The 22,681-nt window shown below is 38.7% G+C and overlaps 1 protein-coding gene across 3 annotated transcripts in view; it reads left to right on the top strand.

Annotated features, from left to right (window-relative positions):
* Positions 1-200: 200 nt before the first annotated feature.
* AP1AR (adaptor related protein complex 1 associated regulatory protein) overlaps positions 201-22,681 on the top strand; it is a 44,750-nt gene continuing 22,269 nt past the window's right edge. For all 3 annotated transcript variants that reach the window (XM_058436640.1, XM_058436639.1, XM_032145486.2), the window contains exons 1-2: positions 201-633; positions 21,898-21,946. In XM_058436640.1, the coding sequence (XP_058292623.1) occupies positions 551-633; positions 21,898-21,946 (132 nt within the window). In that variant the 5' untranslated portion in view covers positions 201-550. The remainder of the gene's footprint in view (positions 634-21,897; positions 21,947-22,681) is intronic.

The raw sequence follows: 22,681 nt of genomic DNA on the forward strand, positions 1-22,681 counted from the left end.
ACGTCTACACGCAGGAATTAAACCTTCTCGCAGGCAGAAGCGGCTGAACCAGGAGCGAGCGGAAGTGACGCAAAGGCCGGTCTCCGGGGAAGGCGGGGCCCCGAGGTAGCGCGCCCAATTGGGGCGCGGGAGAGGCCGGGGGTGTGGCAGCGTCGGCGGCGAGCGGGGGCCTGTGCGCGCTGGGGGCGGGGCCAGGGTGCTCGGCTCGCGAAGACTGGCCTCCTTCGGCAGCTGGAGGCGGTCACTCGCGCTGGGCTAGGGGCTGAGGCGAGAAGGGCCATGCGGACGGCGAGGGAGTCCAGAGCCTTGAGCCGGGTGCTCCTCCCTCGCGCAGCGGTGGCTCTGCTGCCGCTGGAGTAAACACTGCCTTTGTTCCCTAGCGCCTCGTCTCTTTCGTCGCCCCGTCCCCTCAAGCCGCCGGGCTTCGGCCGGCCCGCCCTCGGTCCCTGAACCCCATTTCGGCTCGTGCCGCGCGGATGCGGTTGCCGGGCCTGGGTTTGGGCATTGAGCGGGAGGAGGAGGAGGAGCGGCGGCGCCTGGGCGGCATGCGATGGGGAACTGCTGCTGGACGCAGTGCTTTGGACTGCTCCGCAAGGAAGCGGGGCGGCTGCAACGAGTAGGCGGCGGCGGAGGGTAAGCCCGCTGGGGGAGGGGCCCGGCCCCCGTGGCTCCTCCTATTCGGCCCCCGGCGGGGAATCCCTTTCACCGTCCCCCAGCGGCTGGAGGTGGCGGTCGAGAGCCCTGCTACACTCACTGCTTAGCAGACGTCAGACGGGTGGTCGTCTTGGAGGCCCAGTCTGGGGTCCGGTCTCGGGGCCTCCTCGGAAAGAGGTAGAAGAGGGGGCGGGGTGTCGCTCCTGCCAGGGCGCCCTGTCACGCGGGGAAAGAGTCACGGGAGACATCATCTCCAGGAAACAAGGGGTAGCCTCGCGCTAATGGGCTGTAGGACCGGTTTCACGGCAACCTGGACACACCCTGCGCTGAGCTTGGGTTTAATGCCAAAGCTAGTATCCCTGTATCTGACCCTCTCTTTAGCCCTGGCAGAGCAGGTGGGATCTGGCTGCGGAGTTAATGCCTCAGATTGATTTTAAGTAGAAGTCATTTGGATGCTGGAGTAAAATAAGGTTCCAGATACTGATGAACTCTTTGATAGCTACACTTACTTACTGAATTGCAGAGTTCCCAATGGGCATTCAGATTCTTGGTGCTGATAACTACAGGGGCAATGTGTAATTTTTTCATATTAAGTTTTTGAAATTTCGAGAGGAATTCCTTGCCCTGGTTGCTACTCAAACGTCCTATAACATTAGGTAAATGCAGTCATTCTGAACTTCACTTCTCTTGAGTAAACCTGGGATATGCTTAGGTTTTGTATATGCACCATCCACAGAGTAGTAATTTCATAATTCCATTTTTGTGTTTTTTATTTCATAGATACTGAAAAAATTAGAGCAGATTCCTTTGGGGTTGGCTTTGTGGTTTTTAACTATCCCTCAGGAATTCAAACTTAGAATTGAAAATCTGAACCAAGCCAGTTTGTGTAAGGACTAAGACTATTTTGCACTTTCTGAAACAGATTGCTAATTTTTCATAATCTGTTCCATATAACTAACATTATTGGGTAATAAGATGTTCAACATAAATAAATTGAACTAAATGATGGTAATTTGAATCTTTGGTAATGGAGATCTTATAAAATATAATAGGATTCTCATTCATTCATTAGGCATTGTGTCACCTCTCTGAAACAAAGTAGCAAAGTATCCCTAGAATGGAAGAGCAAGGATTTGCAGTTTGTGCCTAGTTTAATATTTCCATTTCCCTAATTTATGAGTTCTTACTGTTGAGTGGGACATGACAGCGGTTTTATCTTGTCATCCAGGATCATCTGATTTAAGTATTTATAATTTTTGTGTGTGAGTGCAACTTACAAGGTCAAGCTGCTTAAGTAGGCTTGCCCAAGAACTAGATACCACACAATCTTTGGCTTTTACTATTATTTGTAGTTGTGTTACAGGGCGTTAAATTCTAGCTCTAAGAAAGTTGGTTGGTGGGGGAGCAGTACTTACATTCTAAATGGATAAGCAAAAAACTTTATATTTGACTTTGGACTATATGATGTGTCTGTGGACTTTAGTTTTTTTCATGTGGTCTCTGTAGAGTACAGCATTAAAATTGTAGGTTCTACTCCCTCAGCTCGTGAGCTTGGCAGCATAGGGAGGTGGCAGGAGGAAATCCATGAATCAGCGTGAGTGTTAATTGTCTGTAGATATGCCATAAAAACATAAGCAGGTTGAGTATTTCTTTTTTTTTTTTTTTTTTTGAGACGGAGTCTCGCTCTGTCGCCCAGGCAGGAGTACAGTGGCGCGGGATCTCGGCTTACTGCAACCTTCGCCTCCCAGGTTCACCCCATTCTCCTGCCTCAGCCTCCTGAGTAGCTGGAACTACAGGCGCCCGCCACCAAGCCCGGCTAATTTTTTTGTATTTTTAGTAGAGACCAGGTTTCACCGTGTTAGCCAGAATGGTCTTGATCTCCTGACCTACTGATCCGCCAGCCTCGGCCTCCCAAAGTGCTGGGATTACAGGCATGAGCCACCGCTCCCGGCCAGCAGGTTGAGTATTTCTTATCTGAAATACTTGCTTTGGAGTTCAGATTTTTATTCAGATTTTGGAATATATGCATTATATACTGGCGTAGTATCTGAAAATCTGAAATCCAGATTTCCTTTGAGCATTTCCTTTGAGTAATATGTTGGCACTCAAAAAGTTTAAGATTTTGGAACATTTCAGATTTTGGGTTTTGGGGTTAGGTATACTCAACTTGTGGTTGGATTTTTACTGTTTGTGGGCAAAACTCTTTGAACAAGTCCTGTGGAGGCAGTGAGAGTTTATAGGTTGTGGACACTGTCATCTAAAATTATATAATGGTGATATTGATCCTATTACTTTAAGTCTATGAGCATAGGATTTGACGGTTCCCTTACTTGAATTTTCTGGTTAACTTATTGTTTAACATCAATTTTAATACTGTTTTAGCAGCTTCCAGTAAGCATGTGGAGACAGATGGATATAGTTACTTGTGCAGTAAGGTTAAACTGTTATTTTAATTTTTTTTTTAATCAACTGTTTTGATTTTCTTTCAAGTATAGGTCTGGATAGTAGTTCTTCTAAAGGTGAAAAAGTTGAGGAGTGGTCACAAAAACTTGATTTGATCCTATATGTCATTGTAATGACCACAAAAGGAGAGGGTGTCCTCAACTTTTTTAGCTTGATTTAAGCTAGACTTCACAGGGAAGCCTTATGATCTAAGGCCTGGTTTCTGAGTCTTGCAGATTGACATACCCCTGAGAAATCTCAAAATCAGATCACTCCTTTTTTACTATTTAATCTCAAAACCAGAATTACCACTTTTTCCAGTTTATAAAATACTAGGGAATTCTAGTATTGTATATTCTAGGATATCTGTTTCACCAGTCAAAATATCAGTATCAGTGTTGAGGTATGTTGGAAACCCTACTAATAAAGTTATTTGGTGATTAAAGCAGAGAGAATTAAATATTTTTAAGGAATAAAACAGGCATCCTAATGAGTCCTACTTCACTGGAGTTTTGCCTGCCAACACTTTCTACAGGGCTCCATCTGCTGGTCAGTTCTCCTGTTTCTCTGAGCAGGCCTTTTTATAGACTTGTAGTTTTTTCTTTCTCAGATGGAAGACCCAATTAAGTTTTGTTGTGTTGTATTTAATTCCTATTTCTATATTACTGTATAATTCCACATAGTGATTCCACTTAAGGTAAACTATAGTTTTTATAGAAAGGTAAACCGTATTTTGTATCCTTATCAATATGTAACATTTGTTGGCCTTTTTGGCTCTGGCAGCAAAGTTGCTTTCAGGCAATAGTTTACAGTGATTTGCTTTTCCATTCCTAGTAAAAATGATTTTAATAATAACTGCCAACATTCCGTTACTTCCTATGTGCCAGGCACTGTTCTAAGTACTTTATATTATCTCACTTATTCTTCTCCGCAATCCTGTGAGGCAAGTAAGTATATACATATTATATATATTATAGGTTGAAAACTGAAACTTAGAAAGTTGAACTTTCCCAAGATAGCAGAGCTGGGATTGCAACCCAGGTCCCTCTGAATTCAAAGTTCTTATCCTTAACCACCACAAATAGTTCATGGCACTTTATTCTATAGGTAAACATTTGGTTGCTATCTCTCTCATTGCAGTCTCTTGAACTTTGTCACCAGAAGAACTTATGAATATACCTGAACAACTTGACTCTTTATTCTATGTGCTAAGCTGTCTTTTTCTTGAAACTATGCACTTGACTTCTGCAACATCACCTTTATCTTATTTTCCTGTTTCTCTCCTAGCAATTCTTACTCTGTCTATTAAATGTGGAGATTTTCCTGTCTTCTCTTTTTTAATTTCCTTCATATGTGTATTACCTGCCCCTGAAGAAATTTCACCCATTCCTATGATTTCAGCCACCACTACTTCCAAATCTCATGTGCTTGTAGATCTTTTCAGTTGTCTACCTAAGAGCCACTCTTGGATGTATTCAATTAAATCTCTATATATTATTTTCAGTCTCTCCTTAAACATACTGAACCTGTTTTCCTCCTGTCTTCTGCCATAAACATTGCCTTTCAAACTGCTTAGTCAGCAGCTTCCAGACTACTCTCTCTATTGTAGCTCTCATACTTCAACCCTCTCCCTTCCTATCATGAGTTATGCTTTCTAAAATCCACATTGGATTGTTTCTTTCCTTTGCTCAGCAACTTCCATCTGCTCCTTGATTCCCATAGCTAAATTTCTAAGTCCTTTTTTTTTTTTTCCCAAGAAGGAGTCTCGCTCTCTTGCCCAGGCTGAAATGCACTGGCATGATCCTGGCTCACTACAACCTCCACCTCCTGAGTTCAAGTGATTGTCTTGCCTCAGCTCCGCAAGTAGCTGGGATTACAGGCACCCGCCACCATGCCTGGCCAATTTTTGTATTTTTAATAGAACAGGATTTCACCATGTTGGCCTGGCTAGTCTCGAACTCCTGACCTGAAGCGATCTGCCCACCTCGGCTTCCCAAAGTGCTAGAATTACAGGCATGAGCCACCGCGCCCAGCCCTAAATTTCTAAGTCTTTTTTCCTTCTGTGACAGCATGATGAATTACATGGCATTCAAATGTATGGCATCATGTCCCTTTGTATACTCAGGATAATATTTAGTTCTATATTTGGGTTTCTATAATCTCTTTGTCAAAAATGTCAGGATACAAATCAGTGAGAAAAACATTAAAAGAATAACATTAAAGCTATTCTAATTTCAAAAAAACTTGTCATTCATAAATCTTAGCATTTTAACTTTTTTGATAAATTACTATCCTCCCAGCTACTAGTTTAAACTTCTAACAAAGCAATGTAACCTTAACTTAAGAGAAGTGTTATTCTCTCCCATCCTCTCACTTACCACTTTTAATATCCTATGTACTAGATGGACTGTGCTTGTTCTTGTTTTCCTAAAATACAGTGTTTTCTTTTTTTTTTTTTTCCCCCAAGACGGAGTCTTGCCCTGTCGCCCAAGCTGGAGTGCAGTGGTGTGATCTTGCTCACTGCAACCTCCGCCTCCCAGGTTCAAGCAATTCTCCTGCCTCAGCCTCCCAGGTAGCTGGGATTACAGGTGCGTGCCACCACACCTGGCTAATTTTGTATTTTTTAGTAGAGACGGGGTTTCACCATGTTGGCCAGGCTGGTCTCAAACTCCTGACCTCGTGATCCCCCTGCCTCAGCCTCCTAAAGTGCTGGGATTACAGGCATGAGCCACTGCGCCTGGCCAAATACAGTGTTTTCTAACCCTGTGCCTTTGTGGGTGATATGTATTTTCTTTTTTATTTTTATTTTTTTTGAGACGAGGTCTCACTCTGTCACCCAGGCTGGAGTGCAGAGGTGTGATCTAGGTTTATTAAAACCTCCACCTCCCGGGTTCCAGCAATTCTACCTCAGCCTCCCAAGTAGCTGGGACTACAGGTGCAGGCCACCATGCTTGGCTAATTTTTGTAGAAACACACAGGGTTTCACCATGTTGCCCATGTTGGTCTCGAACTCCTGAACTCAAGTGATCCGCATACCTCAGCCTCCCAAAGTGTTGGAATTACAGTCGTGAGCCACTGCATCTGGCCTGTGTGATATTTCTTCTTTTTTTTTAGTTTTTTTGTGAGCTTTCACTTACCTTTACCTTACCTTACTTACCTTCCCTATGAAACCTGCTCCAAGCCCCTGAAACCATATTATCTCCCTGAGGAAATAATATTTTCTACAGGCTTATTTTTGCTCTATATCAAGGGTTGGCAAACTTTTTCTGTAATGGGCCAGATAATACGTATTTTAGGGTTGGCAGGTGGTGTGGTCTGTCACAACTACTAAACTTGCCTGTTTCAGTGCAAGAGCAGCCATAGACAGTGTTTCAACAAATGAGTGTGGCTATATTTCAATGCAACTTTATTTACAAAAATAGGCAGAGGGCCAGATTTGGCCAGTGGGCCATAGTTGCCAACTCCTGGTACCATATGTACCATGATGTAGGCTGAGAGCTCCTCAAGGAGGTCAAGGACTGTGTTTTATCACTCTCTCCATTCTCAGTATCTTACATTTGTTGAATGAATAGCCAGAAGAGTTATTTGAACTTGTAGGATCTACAAAACTATAATTTCTCCTATCCTTCATTTTTTTTAAGGCCTAAAGATAATTCCCTAACTTTGGCAAAAACACCGCATACCCAGATAGATACTTAAACATATCCTACCAGTTTTGTATTGACTCATTATTTTTTTTTAAAGAGATCACATTGAGTACCTTTGAGAATTTTAAAAATATTTATTATAATATATATTGCTAAGATATAGAAATCAATAATGTCAGCATTAGAAGATTTATTTTGGTTCTGCATGTTTTTCAGTTTTGAAAAAAATATAAAAGTGTAAGATGTTTCTCTTGGAATTTCAGAAGATAGGAAAGAAAACAGTAGTGCATTTAAATGGATATGGATTTTAAACATTCTTTGTTAAACCTTAAAGACTCCCTAAGGCTCTGTTCTGAATCTCATTCTATTTTTCCCAATACATTTTTAGTCTTTAATGTACTTTTCCTGGGTGATGGTACTTCACCTACTACTTATATGATAATAAGTTCAGTCATCTCAGTCTGAGCTCTGAAATACCTAATTGCTACTGTGTAGTTCCACTTGTCTATCAAACATAGTGGTAAATTCATTGTGTAAAGTTGAATTCATCTTTGTTTCCTTCTCATAGCCCTTTCCTCCTTTTTCCTCTTTAAGCCCCAGCCTTTTCTACTACTTTGTTCCCTACCTTGTGAGTGGTATCTGTAGTCACCTAAGCCATGAAACTAAGAACCGTATCAAGTTCTTTCCTGTTACTCACCCTTCAAACCCAGGTTATCAAGTCCCTACCTTCTGAATGGCCCCTACATGTTAGATCTTTCTAACATCTATATCCTCTCTGCCTTAAAACAGACCCTTCTGTCCTCTATATTTGTAGTTCTACTCTCCTGATATGCCCTTTTGAACTTGTGTCTCCCTAATCTGAAAACCAAAAGGAAAGCAACATGAAACCTTATGTAGACTCCAACATCTCCCTCTAGCTGTTACCCTGACTACCATGTCTCCCTCCAGCTATTAACCCTATCTCGTATCTTTTCCCTTAAATATTTTTCTAAGGAATTGTCTGGTCTTGCCTAGTCTTGATGTCTTCTTGAGAAGTGTTTCCTCACTTCTCACTCAGTCTGCAAAGTAACCTAATGTTCACCTTCCCTGCTGCTGCTCCCCTCTGCATATTCATTTTCTTCTCAGTCATGACATTTTGGAGTCCTTCAAAACTTCTGTTAGACTCTTCTCACACTATACTCTCCTTAAAGAGTGACACGCATATAGCTGCTAACCTAGGAGTTGTCTTTGACACTGTTCCCCATCATCCCACATTTCCAGTCCATCCTCAAGACCAGATGATATTTTTTTTATCTCTTAAATAACTTTTCAGTCCACCCACTTCTCTTGCTGCTGCCACATTAATCCAGGCTGTCGTCATTTGTTGCCTAGATTTCCGATAATTCTGTGTGTATTCCTCGTTCGCCATTCTCTGACACTACTTTGTTTACCTTCATGGCGCTTACCACTCCATGACTTTGTAGACTCCGAGCATTTGTTTGTCTGTTGACTGTTCTCCCTTAATAGAGTATAAATTTCATGTGGTCAGACTTTGTTTGTTCCTGTATCTCCAGTGTACCAGCGGTGCTTGCCACATAGTAGGTGCTCAATAAATATTTGTCGACTTAATAGACTATCAAGTAGGTCTACCCACATATATTCCTGACCTTTTCCAATTTATCCTGCACCCTGGAATCAAAGTGATCTTAAATACACATCTGATACTCTAGTTTCTCTTCAGAGTCAGTAGATCTTTTGCCTTTTAAATGCAAATCTGTGACACAAATACAACATAAATTCTAAAGTGGCTTACCAAACTTGTAGGATAAAGACTGAAATCTTAGTGGAGCTTTCAAGGCTCTGTGTTAATCTTTTCCTTGCCTACCTCTTCTTTCTCCTTTTATTTTTTTATTTTTGCTTCATGTGTGTCACACTTCTCCTTGAATCTATTTCTTTCCTTTTTACTTAGATAACTCCTATTCACTCATCTTATAGATGCCAGCTTAAGAATTCTTTCCTACAGAAGTCTTCCAAAACCATCTCCTACCCTCCAGAGGGTAAGTCTGCACATCATCATGGAACCATCTGCTTTTCTTCTGTGCATGTTCTTAGTTTATAGTTATACTGAAATAGTATGATTATTTGGTTAGTGTCTGTCTGCTGCTCGCCATAAAAAGGAAGGAGTTTATGCCTGTTTTTCCATACCATTGAATGAATGAATACCCAGCTCTCAGTTAAGTACCTAGTACATATTACATGTTCAGTAAATACTTGTTGGCAGAATTAATGAATACAGTATCTTGAATATGTCAGGTTCTTTTCACTCCCCCTTGCCTTTGGTACCTGCTGCTCCCTGAAACATCTCTTTTTTCTGCTTGGAGGCCTGGCTTATTCGTCTGCCTCAGGCTGATTTTTGATGACACCTCATCTGAACATATCCCCTCTCACAGCATAGTTGTTGTTAATTTACTTGTGTGTCTACCCTGTTAGATTATAAGCCTTTTGGATACATGGGTTTAAAATATTTCAAATGTATAGCTATGCATGTTACTGTATTACATAGCTATGCCTGTCACTCAGTAACTTACAGAAATGAAAAATTGGAAGATTCAGTGGTATAGATACATAAGTGGCAGCAGCTTCCAAAAGAAGAGGGTTGTCAGTGATTTCAGATGCTGCACACAAATTGCAGAGGACAAATAGCAAAGAACTGAAAGACCTCTAAGGTCTCTTCTCATTATTAGTTTTCTTTAAATCAGGCTCTTAAAAGGCAATGACTGCTTTTTAAACCCTTGCATTATGTCTTTGACATGTTTGGAGGGAAGAGTTTGTCTCCTCTCTGCCAAGGCATAAAATTAAGTTTTTGAACATATTCTTCCTAAACGTGTCTTTATTAGGAAGGAGCTTATTAAACAGTAAATATGATTATTATTACTTACCTGTATTAGTCAGTGTTCTCCAGAGAAATGGAACCAGTAGGGGATACCTGTATTTCTATGTTTACATGTAGATATATATATAGATATATATATATATATATATATATATAAATGGATATAAAATGAGAACTGTCATAAGGAATTGCCTCATATGATTATGGAGGTTAAGTCCCACAATCTGTTGTTTGCAAGCTGGAGACCCAGGAAAGCTGGTCATGTAAGTCTCAGTTCATGGGCGGAAGACCAGTGTCTCAGCTCAAGCAGTCAGGTAGAGAGAATTCAATTCAACCTTGCTTCAGCTTTTTTGTTCTGGTCAGGCCCTGAATGGATTGAATGATGGCAGCCCACCCACCTTGGAAAGGGCAATTTGCTTTACCCAGTCCACCAATTCAAATGCGAGTCTGTTCTCTGACACCCTTGCAGATGCACCAGATGTAATGTTTAGCCAGATATCTGGGCATCTGGTGACCCACTCATGTTGACATATAAAATTAACCATCACATCACCTTACGTCACTGCTATCCCTACCTGGAAAAATCTGTTGATTTTATCCCTTGAGATTTGAGTGGTTAAATATTGAAATATTTGATACAAATTGAAAAACAACGTTTCCATCATCTTTGTAATAGTTTTTGCCAGGCATTAGATTTATAATCTTTCCAGTCTTCTGAAAAAAAAAAAAATAGCATTCTTGGGAAGCTTTTAATTTTTAATAGACTTTGGAACAATTTACCATGATTCTTCATCATTTATTTATAGTGTCAAAACATATAGGGAAAGACTTTCTTATTTTATTCTAACAGATATAAAGAGGAATATGAAGAAAAGCTACAATATCAATGTAGAATTTGTGATAATTTTTCAGTTACCTTTTACTTAAGTCACTTTGATATGAGTATTTGCCTGCTATGCAAAATAAAGTGAGAAGCATAAAATACTGCATTTTAAGCCTATTCTTGACAAGACTGGTTTTATCTTTAATAAAAGTATCTTGAAATCTACCTTGAGAACATCGACAAGTGAATATGTATGCAAGTATCTCCACTTTTGTACCACGTTAGTTTCAAATTCTTCCAAATTTCTGTATATGCCTCCATCGTTCAGAGTATTATGCTCCAGGAACCAGTCATAGCCTTTCTTTTCTACCCCTCTGGTGTCCTTTACGTGTCTGAATCTGTCTTAGGCTGTGTTGACATAAAGGAATATCTGAGGCTGGGTAATTTAATAAAGAAAAAAAAGGCTTACTTGGCTCACAATTTTGATGTCTGGAAAAGTTAAAGATTGGGCATCTGCATCTGGTAAGGTGCAGACTGCTTCCACTAGTGGCAAAAGGTGAAGGGAAGCCAGTGTGTGCAGAAATCACACAGCAAAAGAGGAAGCAAGGAGGGAGTGCCAGGCTCTTTTTAACAACCTGCTTTCATGGGAACTCACTCATAACCATGAGGATGAGGTTGGCACCAAGCCATTCATGAGGGATCCACCACTGTTACCTAAACACTTCCCATTAGGCCCCACCCCTAACAATGGAGATCAAATTTCAACATGAGATTGTTAGGGGACAAACATCCAAGCTGTAACACAATCTACTTTCACATCTTCAGTAGTAGTAGAGTGGATACGCAGAAGCCTACGTTACTTCATTTAGAGACAGCTCGCAGGACCATAAGAATTACATGTAAATGAATGTCCATGGATGACTTGGAGGAACTCTAGACTGTTAAGAGGAAAAGTACACTTCTATTTTCTTTAAATCATTGTTTTTGGAGCCTCTTTCTTTCAGCTCCTCAGCGTTCACCCTAATTAACACACCTGAATATACATGTTCTTGAATAGAATAGTGGGTTGTTTCCCAAATTACTTATCACCTTCCTCTTTCCTCCAGGGCATGTGACTGGATTCATGAACGTTAAATGCACATATTATGTGCCCGTAATCATTTTCTTCACAGCTCAGCTTTGTATGATACTGCTGTATTGCTAGATAATTCTTCCAGCTTCTCACATCACTTTGTCCTTTATCGTTTCACTGCTGGCATTTAAGTCTTATGTCTTGGATTTACTGCATTTATTTTTCTCTTGTACTTTCACTCTTGATACTGCTGCTTTCATATTACATCCCCATTGGGATTCTGACACTTCTCCCATCATCTCTTGTTTTCCAGTCCATCTCCCAAACCAGATGATTTTTATCTTCTAAATATTTCTTTAATCCCTCCACTTCTCTCACTGACACCACCCTTGTCCAATTTATTCTTGCTTAGCCTCAAATTTGATTGCATACATTATTCATACATTCATTCTATACATTTATCTCCGCTCACTGTTTAGGGCTTGTATCATTCTTGGCACTTGCAGGAGCAGCTTCTTATATGAACCAAGGTTTACTTCTGGTTCAAGTCATTCATTTCTATTCCTGTGCAGTATTGTATTATATGAATAGGCCATAATTACTTCACCCTTCTGTTGATGGGCATTTAGACCATTTCCAACTTCTTTTTTTTTTTCTTTTTCTTTTACAAACTACCTCAATTTGTGCAAGGAGATAAATGTCTCTTTGTACACATGTGTAGAAGATTCTTTAGGTGGATATACCTAGGAGTAGAATTGCTCAGTCATAGCTTATGTACCTCTTCAAATTTACTAGAAAAATAAAACTTCTTCACAGTAATTATACTACTTTAAACTTTTAATGATAATGAATTTTCATTGCTCCATTTCCTAACTCTTGGTATTGTCAGATATTTTTTCAATCTGTTGATGTAAAATGCAATCTAATATTTGTGTCAAAACTTTATTGTACAATATTCCTATATACCAGAAACAATTACTGCATATTATAAAATTACCTTTTAAGATAGCAATGAAAAAATATAAGAGACTAGTAATCAATAATAGATGTGTAAGACTAGAACAACGTTTTTAAAGACGCCATCTAAATAAATGCAGGGCAATACCATTTTCATGGGTAAAAAGACTCACTGTGCTTAAGATGTCCCCTGCCTATTTACTTGAAATTTAGTGCATTTGCAGTTAAAATCCTGATAGGAATTTTGTGGAACTTAAGCTGATTCCAGCAATTTTTATGGAAGAGCAAAGGGTCATAAAAGAGCCCACAAATTTTGAAGAAGGAAACTTGTCCTATCAGATTACAGACTCTAATAATTAAAACCCTGTTGTATTGCCACAGGATAAACTAATTGGTGAACGGGCTAGAATATAATACCTAGGTTCTCTCTTAGTCAACTTGAAGGTGAAGCTCAGTAATGTTTATTTTTAAAAGGCATTTGTTTTATGCCACAGGATGAGAATAACTGCTTTTCTAAAACAGAGTTGTCAAGACTAAATACCTATATTGGAGGGTTTCTAAATGTAAAATGCCTGGTTCAGGGACTCATAGCCATTTTTTTTTCTTTTGTACATCAACTCCCAAAGGTGTGCAGTAGTCTCCTGTCAGTAATAATGCAGTGTTATATTGATTTTTGCCCAAAGATGGGTGAAGGAGGCCTCCTTAGATTTACTCTTGCCATTTTCTGTTGTTGTTTCTTATGGTACCTCCAACATTCACACCTCCCAAAATCTCTGGTCTGTATAAACTTGGAGTTTTCTTATGGAGTTGTTTTGTTGTCATTATTAAATGAAATTAATTTGAGATTCAGTAGGTTTAGTCAGAAGTTACAAATATGAAAGCAGAGAATACTGGTTTTTAGCTTCCTTATTTTTAAGCAATTATGTTTGCATAATAGAATCTTAGATTGTTCTGTACCAATTTACACTATAATTTTATTTAGCAAATGTAGGAAACTTTGTACAACGTGACCTACTTATAGGCTAACAATAGGTCTAAAAAAGTAGGGTGGCTATTCTCCTTTATTTTTAGATTCTTAAGCAGTTACAATTGAAAATATTAGATCAGATTTTCTTTTAACTTGAAATGTCACCAGATTTATATACTCCTAATTTTTAGTGAAAATCTTTTTATGAATAATAGTTAATTAATAAAATAATGTTTTGTGCGTAATACAATTAAACTTATTTTTTTCTTATAAGAATGCTCTAAAAGCATATAATGTGAACAGTGTTACATATAAAATTAGCACACTTTTAGATTCCAGGCTACGCATATTATCAGAACATGCACAGCAGTGTTTTCAGCTACAGAACTGTGATGGATTGAACATGGAGGGGGATGAATTGAGGAAGATCTAAAAGATAGTTATCTACGCTTGACCTTGGATATATGTTGAAAAGAGCTTACTTTTTGGAGTTTAGATACTTTACATAATTTTTTGTACTAAGTCCTCAAAGTCCAGTGCATGTTTGGCACATAATAGCCTTTAAAATTCAGACTAGCCACATTTCAGTTGCTCAATAGCCCCCTTGTGGCTAGTGGTTATCATACTGGACAGTGCAGATCTATCCAATAGGATAACAATACTTCATAGGATGATTCTGGGAAGAAAATGAATATAAAATACATATTTTAAAAATAAGCTTTGTTCCTGACCCTTTGTAGGTCCTCAGTAAATGCAAGCCTCTCTTTGCTCTCCATTATATTAATAGCTTGTTATGTTTTGGGTTTTGTAGCATATGTAGTTGGAAACTTCAAGTCAATAAAATATTGACTTTTTTTTCAAATTGAAGAAAATAAAATGTTATTATTTCTCTAACAGTAATTGAGAGTCAGCTTTTGTAATAGATATTGCTGCTTTTGCTCATTTTGTTTCCTGTCTTTCCTTCTAAGACTCAATTTTCACCTAAGATTATTAGAAATGTACGTTAATAGTTGGCACCAAATTTCTGGTTTTAGACTGTGATCCAGTTTCCTTTTGTCTCATTTTTTTAATGTTGCTGCCCTATATACATCTAAAACTTCGTTCTTGAAAATATTCTCAACCAGCACCTATATAATAATGAAATATTACTGCACAGTACTTGGGGGACTTGAATAAAATGAGTTATGTGATTTTTCCTGTGGTTACTTTTGCTGTCCCATTAATATATAATTTTAGGCTGGGTGTGGTGACTCACACCTGTAATTCCAACACTTTGGACGACTGAGGCAGGCAGATTGCTTGAGGCCAGGAGTTTGAGACCAGCCTGGCCAATATGGCAAAACCCCATCTCTACTAAAAATACAAAAATCAGCTGGGCATGGTGATGCACTCCTGTAGGCCCAGCTACTTGGGAGGCTGAGGCAGGAGAATCGCTTGAACCCAGGAGGCAGAGGTTGCAGTGAGCTGAGATCACACCACTGCACTCCAGCCTAGGCGACAGAATGAGACTGTCTCAAAACAAACAAACAAAAAATACATAATAATTTTGTTTGGGCAACCACATTGGTGATTTCATCATGTCCCAGGCTCTCACCTTCAACCTTGTGGGTCAGGTGAGAAAACCAAGGTAAATTTAATAATTTAAAATGAGAAATGTAACTGTCAAGGAACTATGTAGTACTTGTGTCTTTAGGTAAAGACATTATTTTACTATAAGCATAGAATAACAGGGTGGGAGGTGCTTAGTGAGTGTAGATTCAGAACAAAGAAAGTTAATTATACAATTCAAATAACCCATCACCTTGGAACACTACCATCCACTGGGACCAGATAGCCCAGTTCCTTGAACCAGGAGACTTTCCTACAGACAGTTTGGCTGAAATCTACCAACATTTCTTTCTCTATTTTGTATTCTTCTGTTTCTTCATTTTACACATCTTTTTAAAAATATGATTAACTTCCTTCTCTTTCTTTTAAATCTTACAGGAGCCCTTCTGTTTCCTTAATTTAACTTAGCATGTGACGGTAACTGATCCATGATGTATTGTTTATAGCTTTAATTTCTGTTTCCAACTTACTGGGAGATAACTCACTCTTCTTGTATCCCCAAGGAAGAGACTATACTTCCATTTCTCCATATTAGAAGTAAAATCCCTAGAAACAATAGGCATATGTATGTATTGGTAGTAACATGAAGTGTATGTATGGGAGGGGAAAAATTGCTGACATTGCATCTTTGTCTACAGACAACCTTATTGGAACAGCAAAAGCAAGCAAGATAAATTTCCTGGGTGTGAAGAAAAGAAGAAAAGAAAAGTACTTTTACTCATCTGAGATTGAGAAGTAGCTCCAGGGTTAAATATAGGAATACTTTTAAGGAGTTTTTGGACTGATGTTTATGTTAACGTTGTAGGTTTCGAATTTGAATAGAGGAGTCTCACCCAGACTCTAACTTTGTATGAATGTCAAGCTCAAGGCATCTAAAAACACAAACCTGCTTCTTTCCCAGGCTTCCTCATCTTGGTAAATAACAAATCCATCCTAATTGTTCAGGCCTCAGAGTTAGGAGATAGCCTTGATTTTTCCTTTTTACACACATCCTTATATCTAATACATTGGCAAATTCTGTCAGCCCTGTCTTCAGAATTACTTCTCATTACTCCCACTATTGTTACTGTGATTCAAGCCACCATCATTTCTTCGCTCTACTATTATAATAGCTTTCTAATTGGCCTCTTAAAACATACGTCAGCTTGTCTTTTAAGGATCTTCCAGTGAAGTTCTTACAGCTAATAGATTCTTAAGGAATGATAGAATTTAAAAATCATTGTTTTTGTACTCTCTAGTGAAATAATGGAACTGAGTACTGATTATCAATGGATGCTAAAAACCATTTGGTAAAAGCTTGATGTGAAACATTATGATGGATGGATTAGGCTGACATAAATATCCTAACTTACAGATCATCAGTAAAAGTGAGGCAGGCAAAAATAAAGTTCCTTATGATTTGATTCAATAGCAAGTACCATTAGTGAAGCATTCTTGCCTAAAAAAATTAAACTCAGTATAATCAAGCTTTTAAATCAAATTACTAATTTGCCAGAAATACAGGGGATAGAAGAAAAAGTTAAATAACACCAAGAGGAAAAATACCAGGTAAATCCAGAAAGTGAGAAATCTTGTAGGATAAGTGACACAATTTGTCTAACAAATCAGTGGCATGAAAACAGACACGGGGGCTGGGAAGAGGGCTGATATGGACTAAAAGAGGTGCAAGAGGCCTAACAAGCAAACATACTGTGTGGCTTTTGTTTGATTCTGATTTGAACAAATCATGCATAAAAAGATAATCGGGGAAATAGAAATATAGACTGGACTGGACATTAGGTAATATTAAAAAATTATTTTAAATTTTGTTGTATGTTAGCTTTTTTTAAAAAACAGTTCTTAATACTTTAATTAGAGATGCAAATTGAGGTAAGGGTAAGATAACATGTCTGAGATTTGCTGTAAAATACCAACAAAAATAAAACAAAAAGGAGTATAGTATAAATGAAACATGATCAGGAAGTAGTAACTTTTTAAGTGCGGTAATGGGTACAGGGGAGCTTATCAATCTCTTCTCTCTGCTTTTGTGCATATTTGAAAAGGTTCATGATAAAAGTTTTAAAAAACAGAGTGAATGCTAAAGACAAAAATCTCTTCTGTGAGTTCTTATCTAATTAATATTAAAACCTAAAACTCTTCCCATGGTCTATAAAGGCCTGTGATCTGACCCTGGCTATCTCTCAGACCTTATATCCCTTCCTTCTTCATTCCAGCCATTCTGACCCTCTCGCTTTCTTAGAATGTGCCAAGTAGAGTTTTGCCTCAGAGCTTTTGCTTTTGCTTTTCCTCTCTTTAGAATTCTTTTCCTCCAATATCTGTCTAGCTGGCTTCCTCATTTCCTTGGGGCTTTTGTTCTGCTTTTGCTTTAACCAAGAAGTCTGCCTTGACCACCCTACATAAAATAACCTCCTGGCCGGGCGTGGTGGCTCACGCCTGTAATCCCAGCACTTTGGAAGGCTGAGGCAGACAGATCACCTGAGGTCAGAAGTTCGAGACCAGCCTGACCAACATAGAGAAACCCTGTCTCTACTAAAAATACAAAAAATCAGTGGGGCATGGTGGTGCATGCCTGTAATCCCAGCTACTCGGCAGGCTGAGGCAGGAGAATTGCTTGAACCCAGCAGGTGGAGATTGTGGTGAGCCAAGATCATGCCATGGCACTCCAGCCTGGGCAACAAGAGCGAAACTCCGTCTCAAAAAATAAAGTAAAATAACCTCCCTCCTCCAATCACGATCCTCACTTACTCCAAGGTACTTTTCTTTAAAAAAAAAAAAAAAAAAATGTTTTTGAGGTGAGGTGGGTGGATCACCTGAGGTCAGGGGTTTGAGACCAGCCTGGCCAAAGTGAAACTCCATCTGTATAAAATACAAAATTAGTTAATCCCAGCTACTTGGGAGGCTGAGGCAGGAGAATCGCTTGAACCCAGGAGGTGGAGGTTGCAGTGAGTCGAGATCCAGCTACTGCACTCCAGCCTGGGTAGGAGTGAGACTCTGTCTCAAAAAAGAAATACATATATATATATGTATAATTTTTATAGATTTAGGGGGTACAGCTGCAGATTTCTTACCTGTATATATTGCATAGTGAGATACCATCTTGTGCCAGTCAGAATGGCCATTACTGAAAAGTTAAAAAGCAATAGATGTTGGCGAGGATGTGGGGAAAAGAGAACACTTAGCCACTGTTGATGGGAATGTGAATTAGTACAAACTTTATGGAAAACAGCATGAGGTACTTTTATTTCATGGCAGTTACTATCATCTGATGCATTTATCTATGTGTTTATTATCGTTCATTCCCAAATTGTTAGCTCCAAGGTGGCAGTTGTATTGCCAGCATCTAGAACAGTGCCAGGCATTTTAGAAGTACTTGATAAATATTTATGAAATAAAAATGTAAATATTTATGAAATAAAAGTGTAAAACTTGACTTAAGGTTTAATAGTTGAGTACTTCCATTCCTTTCCCCAGTTGTTCCACTTACCCTTCACTTACATTCTCATCCTTACCTAGGAGCAAGTAGTGAAGGATTGATTGCGAAGGATTGATTGCCAAGAGCCTCATCGAGAACAAAACTGAAGGAAAGAACAGAAAATGCAGGATAGTTTATTATAGGAAACATTGTAAAAGGTATATTCCAAATTTGCTAGGCTTTTAAGCATCCAATGATATGGAAAGATTTGAGTTTTCATTTTTCATTTCTTAATAGCTGTCCGAAATCTGAAATGGTCCTTTCAAACCATTAGAAAGTTGGCTTTCTAATTATTTTTAAAACATATATATTACGTAGAATATAGAAAAGTATGTGAAAAGTTATGGTTTTATATGGCTGGAAGTTGGCAAAATGTCAGTGACTGAATTTAATACATCACATGTCTGAGGGTCCTATTCAGTCATCAATAATGTTTGAACAAGTAAACATAATTCAAGCATACTTGAATAAGTAATTTAATTCATGAAATATATACATATTATGTTTCTTGGTATTTTCAGATAAGTCACAGGATAAAGCTCCCCTGATAAAAATGTTGACCCTGAGTTTGCCAAATTGAATATTTACTTTATCAGTATAATCTTAGCTTTTATTGTGGTAGGAGTCAAGATATGCATTTTGTGAACAAAGTCTCAATCTAATCCATTTTAAAAGGAAAGCTTGAATTTTTTCCCAAATATATTTTGCTTTTCTCTTTATCTTGTTTTTTTTATTGCTATTCTTAATTTACTCCCTTGTCATATCACTTATATTCGTGTTTATTAATCAGGACCTTGTGGGGGACAAAAGCCCAGTTAAAACTATCTTAGGCAAAGGGTAGAATTTATAATAGGGATGTTAGGTTTCTCAACTAATAACCAAACCATGAGCAAGGTGGGATGCATCTGGTTCTTAGGGATGATTTTAATGCCGTCAGAGCACTCTTTCAGTTGACTTCATTCCTCTCATTGCGCATTGTCAAAGCATATTCCCCAGCAACTCTCTAGAACTCTCAGAAGGATATTGTCTCTCCCTGCTCAGTTTCTGTGTAACCCTGAACCAGTCAAATGAGGTGTGAAGGATTGACTGATTCTAGCTTAGTCAGATACTCAGGGATTCAGAGTCGTGTGAGAACGTGAGTGTCCTCACTATAGCTGGCTGTGAATAGAGGGGACAGAAAAGGGAGATATTTACAATAGATAACACTTTTGCCTGCTACTAAAGTTAGTTTGTATTATCTGTATAATTAGACTGGAACATGGTGTTCTGCCATCTAATACAAATGTAGTATAACAGTTACCTTGGTTTCGACAGTGTTCTACTTAGCTTTGGGCTTTGCCACAGCAGTGAAGTCATACTGATGGCTCCTATTGATAGTATTACTGAGCTTTATTTCTAATTATTCAGCTGTACCACTCAGTAAACCTGGAGGAGGAAACAGATTAATCAGAAACAGATTCTTCATTCAGGGAAGATAGTGATGGTTGCAGGGAGAGAAGCATATAGCACTGTAAGCAGGAATCCTAATGCCAGAACCCAGTGCTACTACTGAAGGTTCAACTCATTTCTTTTTTTTTTTTTTTTTGAGACGGAGTCTTGCTCTTTCGCCCAGGCTAGAGTGCAGTGGCGCGATCTCGGCCCACTGCAAGCTCCGCCTCCCGGGTTCATGCCATTCTCCTGCCTCAGCCTCCCTAGTAGCTGGGACTACAGGCGCCCACCACCGCACCCGGCTAATTTTTTGTATTTTTAGTAGAGACGGGGTTTCACCGTGTTAACCAGGATAGTCTCGATCTCCTGACCTCGTGATCCACCCGCCTCGGCCTCCCAAAGTGCTGGGATTACAGGCGTGAGCCACCGCGCCCGGCCTGGTTCAACTCATTTCTGTATTTGTTTGAGAAATAAAGGAGAGAGAAGAGTGGAGGCACTAGATAGAGGATTAAGGGTATTGCATTTATATTGGATATAGTCCATGAAATCTGTGGAATTGTAATACCAAATTATTTGCTTTTTACCAATGATCTTAGTGGGCAATAACACAGATTTGCATCTGTCAGCAGGTAAAGATTATAGCAGGAAAAATAGTTCCCATAATTTCATTGGTATTTTTTTCCTTCAGTCATGATATGGCATTCTCTCACTAAACCTTCATCCACACACATACACATAATACAAAGAATTCTGCACTTTGGGAGTCCCAGAATTACTTGAGCCCAAGAGTTTGAGACCAGGCTGGGTAACCTATTGAGACCTCGTCTCTACAAAAAATAAATGAAGCCAAGCATGGTGGTGCATGCCTGTATTACTAGCTACTGGGGAGGCTGAGGCAGGAGGATCACTTGAGCCAAGGAGTGCAAAGCTGCAATGAGTCAGGATTGCGCCACTGCACTCCAGCTTGGGTGACAGAGTAAGACCCTGTCTCCAAAAAAGAAAGAAAAGCAAAATAATTCTGACCTGTCCTAACCCCAGGATTCTTCCTGTTTCTTAAAAGTGTGCTTTCTGTCCATGAATCCTGATGCTTTAGGAACACTTAGTACAAATTTGGATACCCATTGTATGGGGGTGGAGTTCTCCATCAGTTTTGGCAGCTGTAACAGGAGCCACATTATGACTGAAAGTCTCATAATCTCCTGGCACTTCCAGTTACAAAGGACTGTGAGTGGCCCTGTCCTGGGATGCCAGCTTGGATGCTTTAGTACTTAGAATGTAGACATATCTTTGGAGAAGATATAATAAAGAAGATTCCTATTTGACTACATGTAAGTTTAATAGGAGCAGAAAAGAATGATTAAAATAAAGTCAATATTTGGCCCTAGTTGGAAAAAATAATGTAATGGATTGTTTGATTGACATGTATATGCATTGTTTTTCTCTTTTATTTGCGAGGGCATGGGAAGATAACAGTCTCGAATAAAGATACATAATTCCACCACCAAAGATAACTACTCATAGCATATTGACATATATACTTTTGGATACTTAATGTTTTGTGTATTTTTAACAAAATTGAGAACATATTCTTTTTATATATTATTTAACACATCAGTATTTTTAATGAGGTACTTTTCTTGATGTAGTAGAAATAATGAGATACATTTTAAAATGTATTCTCAATGTAGTAAATATAGTAAATTAATTATTACAGATTTAGTAAATATTAGTGCCAATAGAAAGAAATATTGGTTGACTAAACAAAGTCATAATGAAGTTTAAAAATCTGGACTTTTTATATTCTTAGGTAAATTTTGTTGTTTTTTTTTTATAAATATAACTATATGTTAGAGATTTTAAAGTTGCTCTTGAGGAAATAAATGTTTTTATGCTATATATTAATTCAATCTTAGAGTTAATTGTGTTTTTTAAAGTTATTCTGTTTTCCTTCCCAGATCCAAGTATTTTAGAACATGCTCAAGAGGTGAGCACTTAACAATAGAGGTAAGTAGTCGTTAATTTGATTGGATTAAAAGTGCCTTCAGAAAGGTGGAAGGGGGTTTTTGTTGTAAAGAGGGAAAGATCTGGACCCAAATTTAGAATGGACTGTTTATATTTCAATATTATTCATGTTAGTGAACATTGAAAGAGTTGGAGCAGTGAGGGAAGGAATGAGTAGGAAGAAGTTTGCAGAGGATTATGGTTCTGTTTTTCTAATAGCTTTTCCCCCACCCTACGTAAGTCAGGGAGAAGGTACTCTTCTGTCAGTAAGAGTCGCTCACTAGGGCAGTGGGTATAATGAGAGGTGGTTGGCCTGCCCCAGCAGGGAGGAGTCCAGAAACAAAGCAGGAAGTTGAGTTTAAGCAACTCCACAGCAGAATCACCGAGTCACTTTTTCTTTGAATGTAAAATATAATAATAGAAACTACCATTTATTCCTTACCTACTATAAACTAGCCACTCCACCATACAAATGAAGAATGTCATCACAACTCTGTTGTAGACAGGTGGTGGTCACCCTGTTTCATGGACGAAAAATCAGAGGCCTAGACAGGTGGAGAAATTGGGCTAATTACCTAAATTCTAGTCCAAACTGCCTAGCTCCAAAGCTTGAACACTGTACTTTATGGCCTTCTATATTAATAAGGAACATGTGTAAGGCAGGAATTAGATATTTAAAAATCATAAACCAATATAAAAATAAGATAAAGATAATAACTTTAACAGTTTTATTCTTTT

Source organism: Hylobates moloch, unplaced genomic scaffold (assembly GCF_009828535.3).
Source record: "Hylobates moloch isolate HMO894 unplaced genomic scaffold, HMol_V3 SCAFFOLD_3, whole genome shotgun sequence".
Lineage (NCBI taxonomy): Eukaryota > Metazoa > Chordata > Mammalia > Primates > Hylobatidae > Hylobates > Hylobates moloch.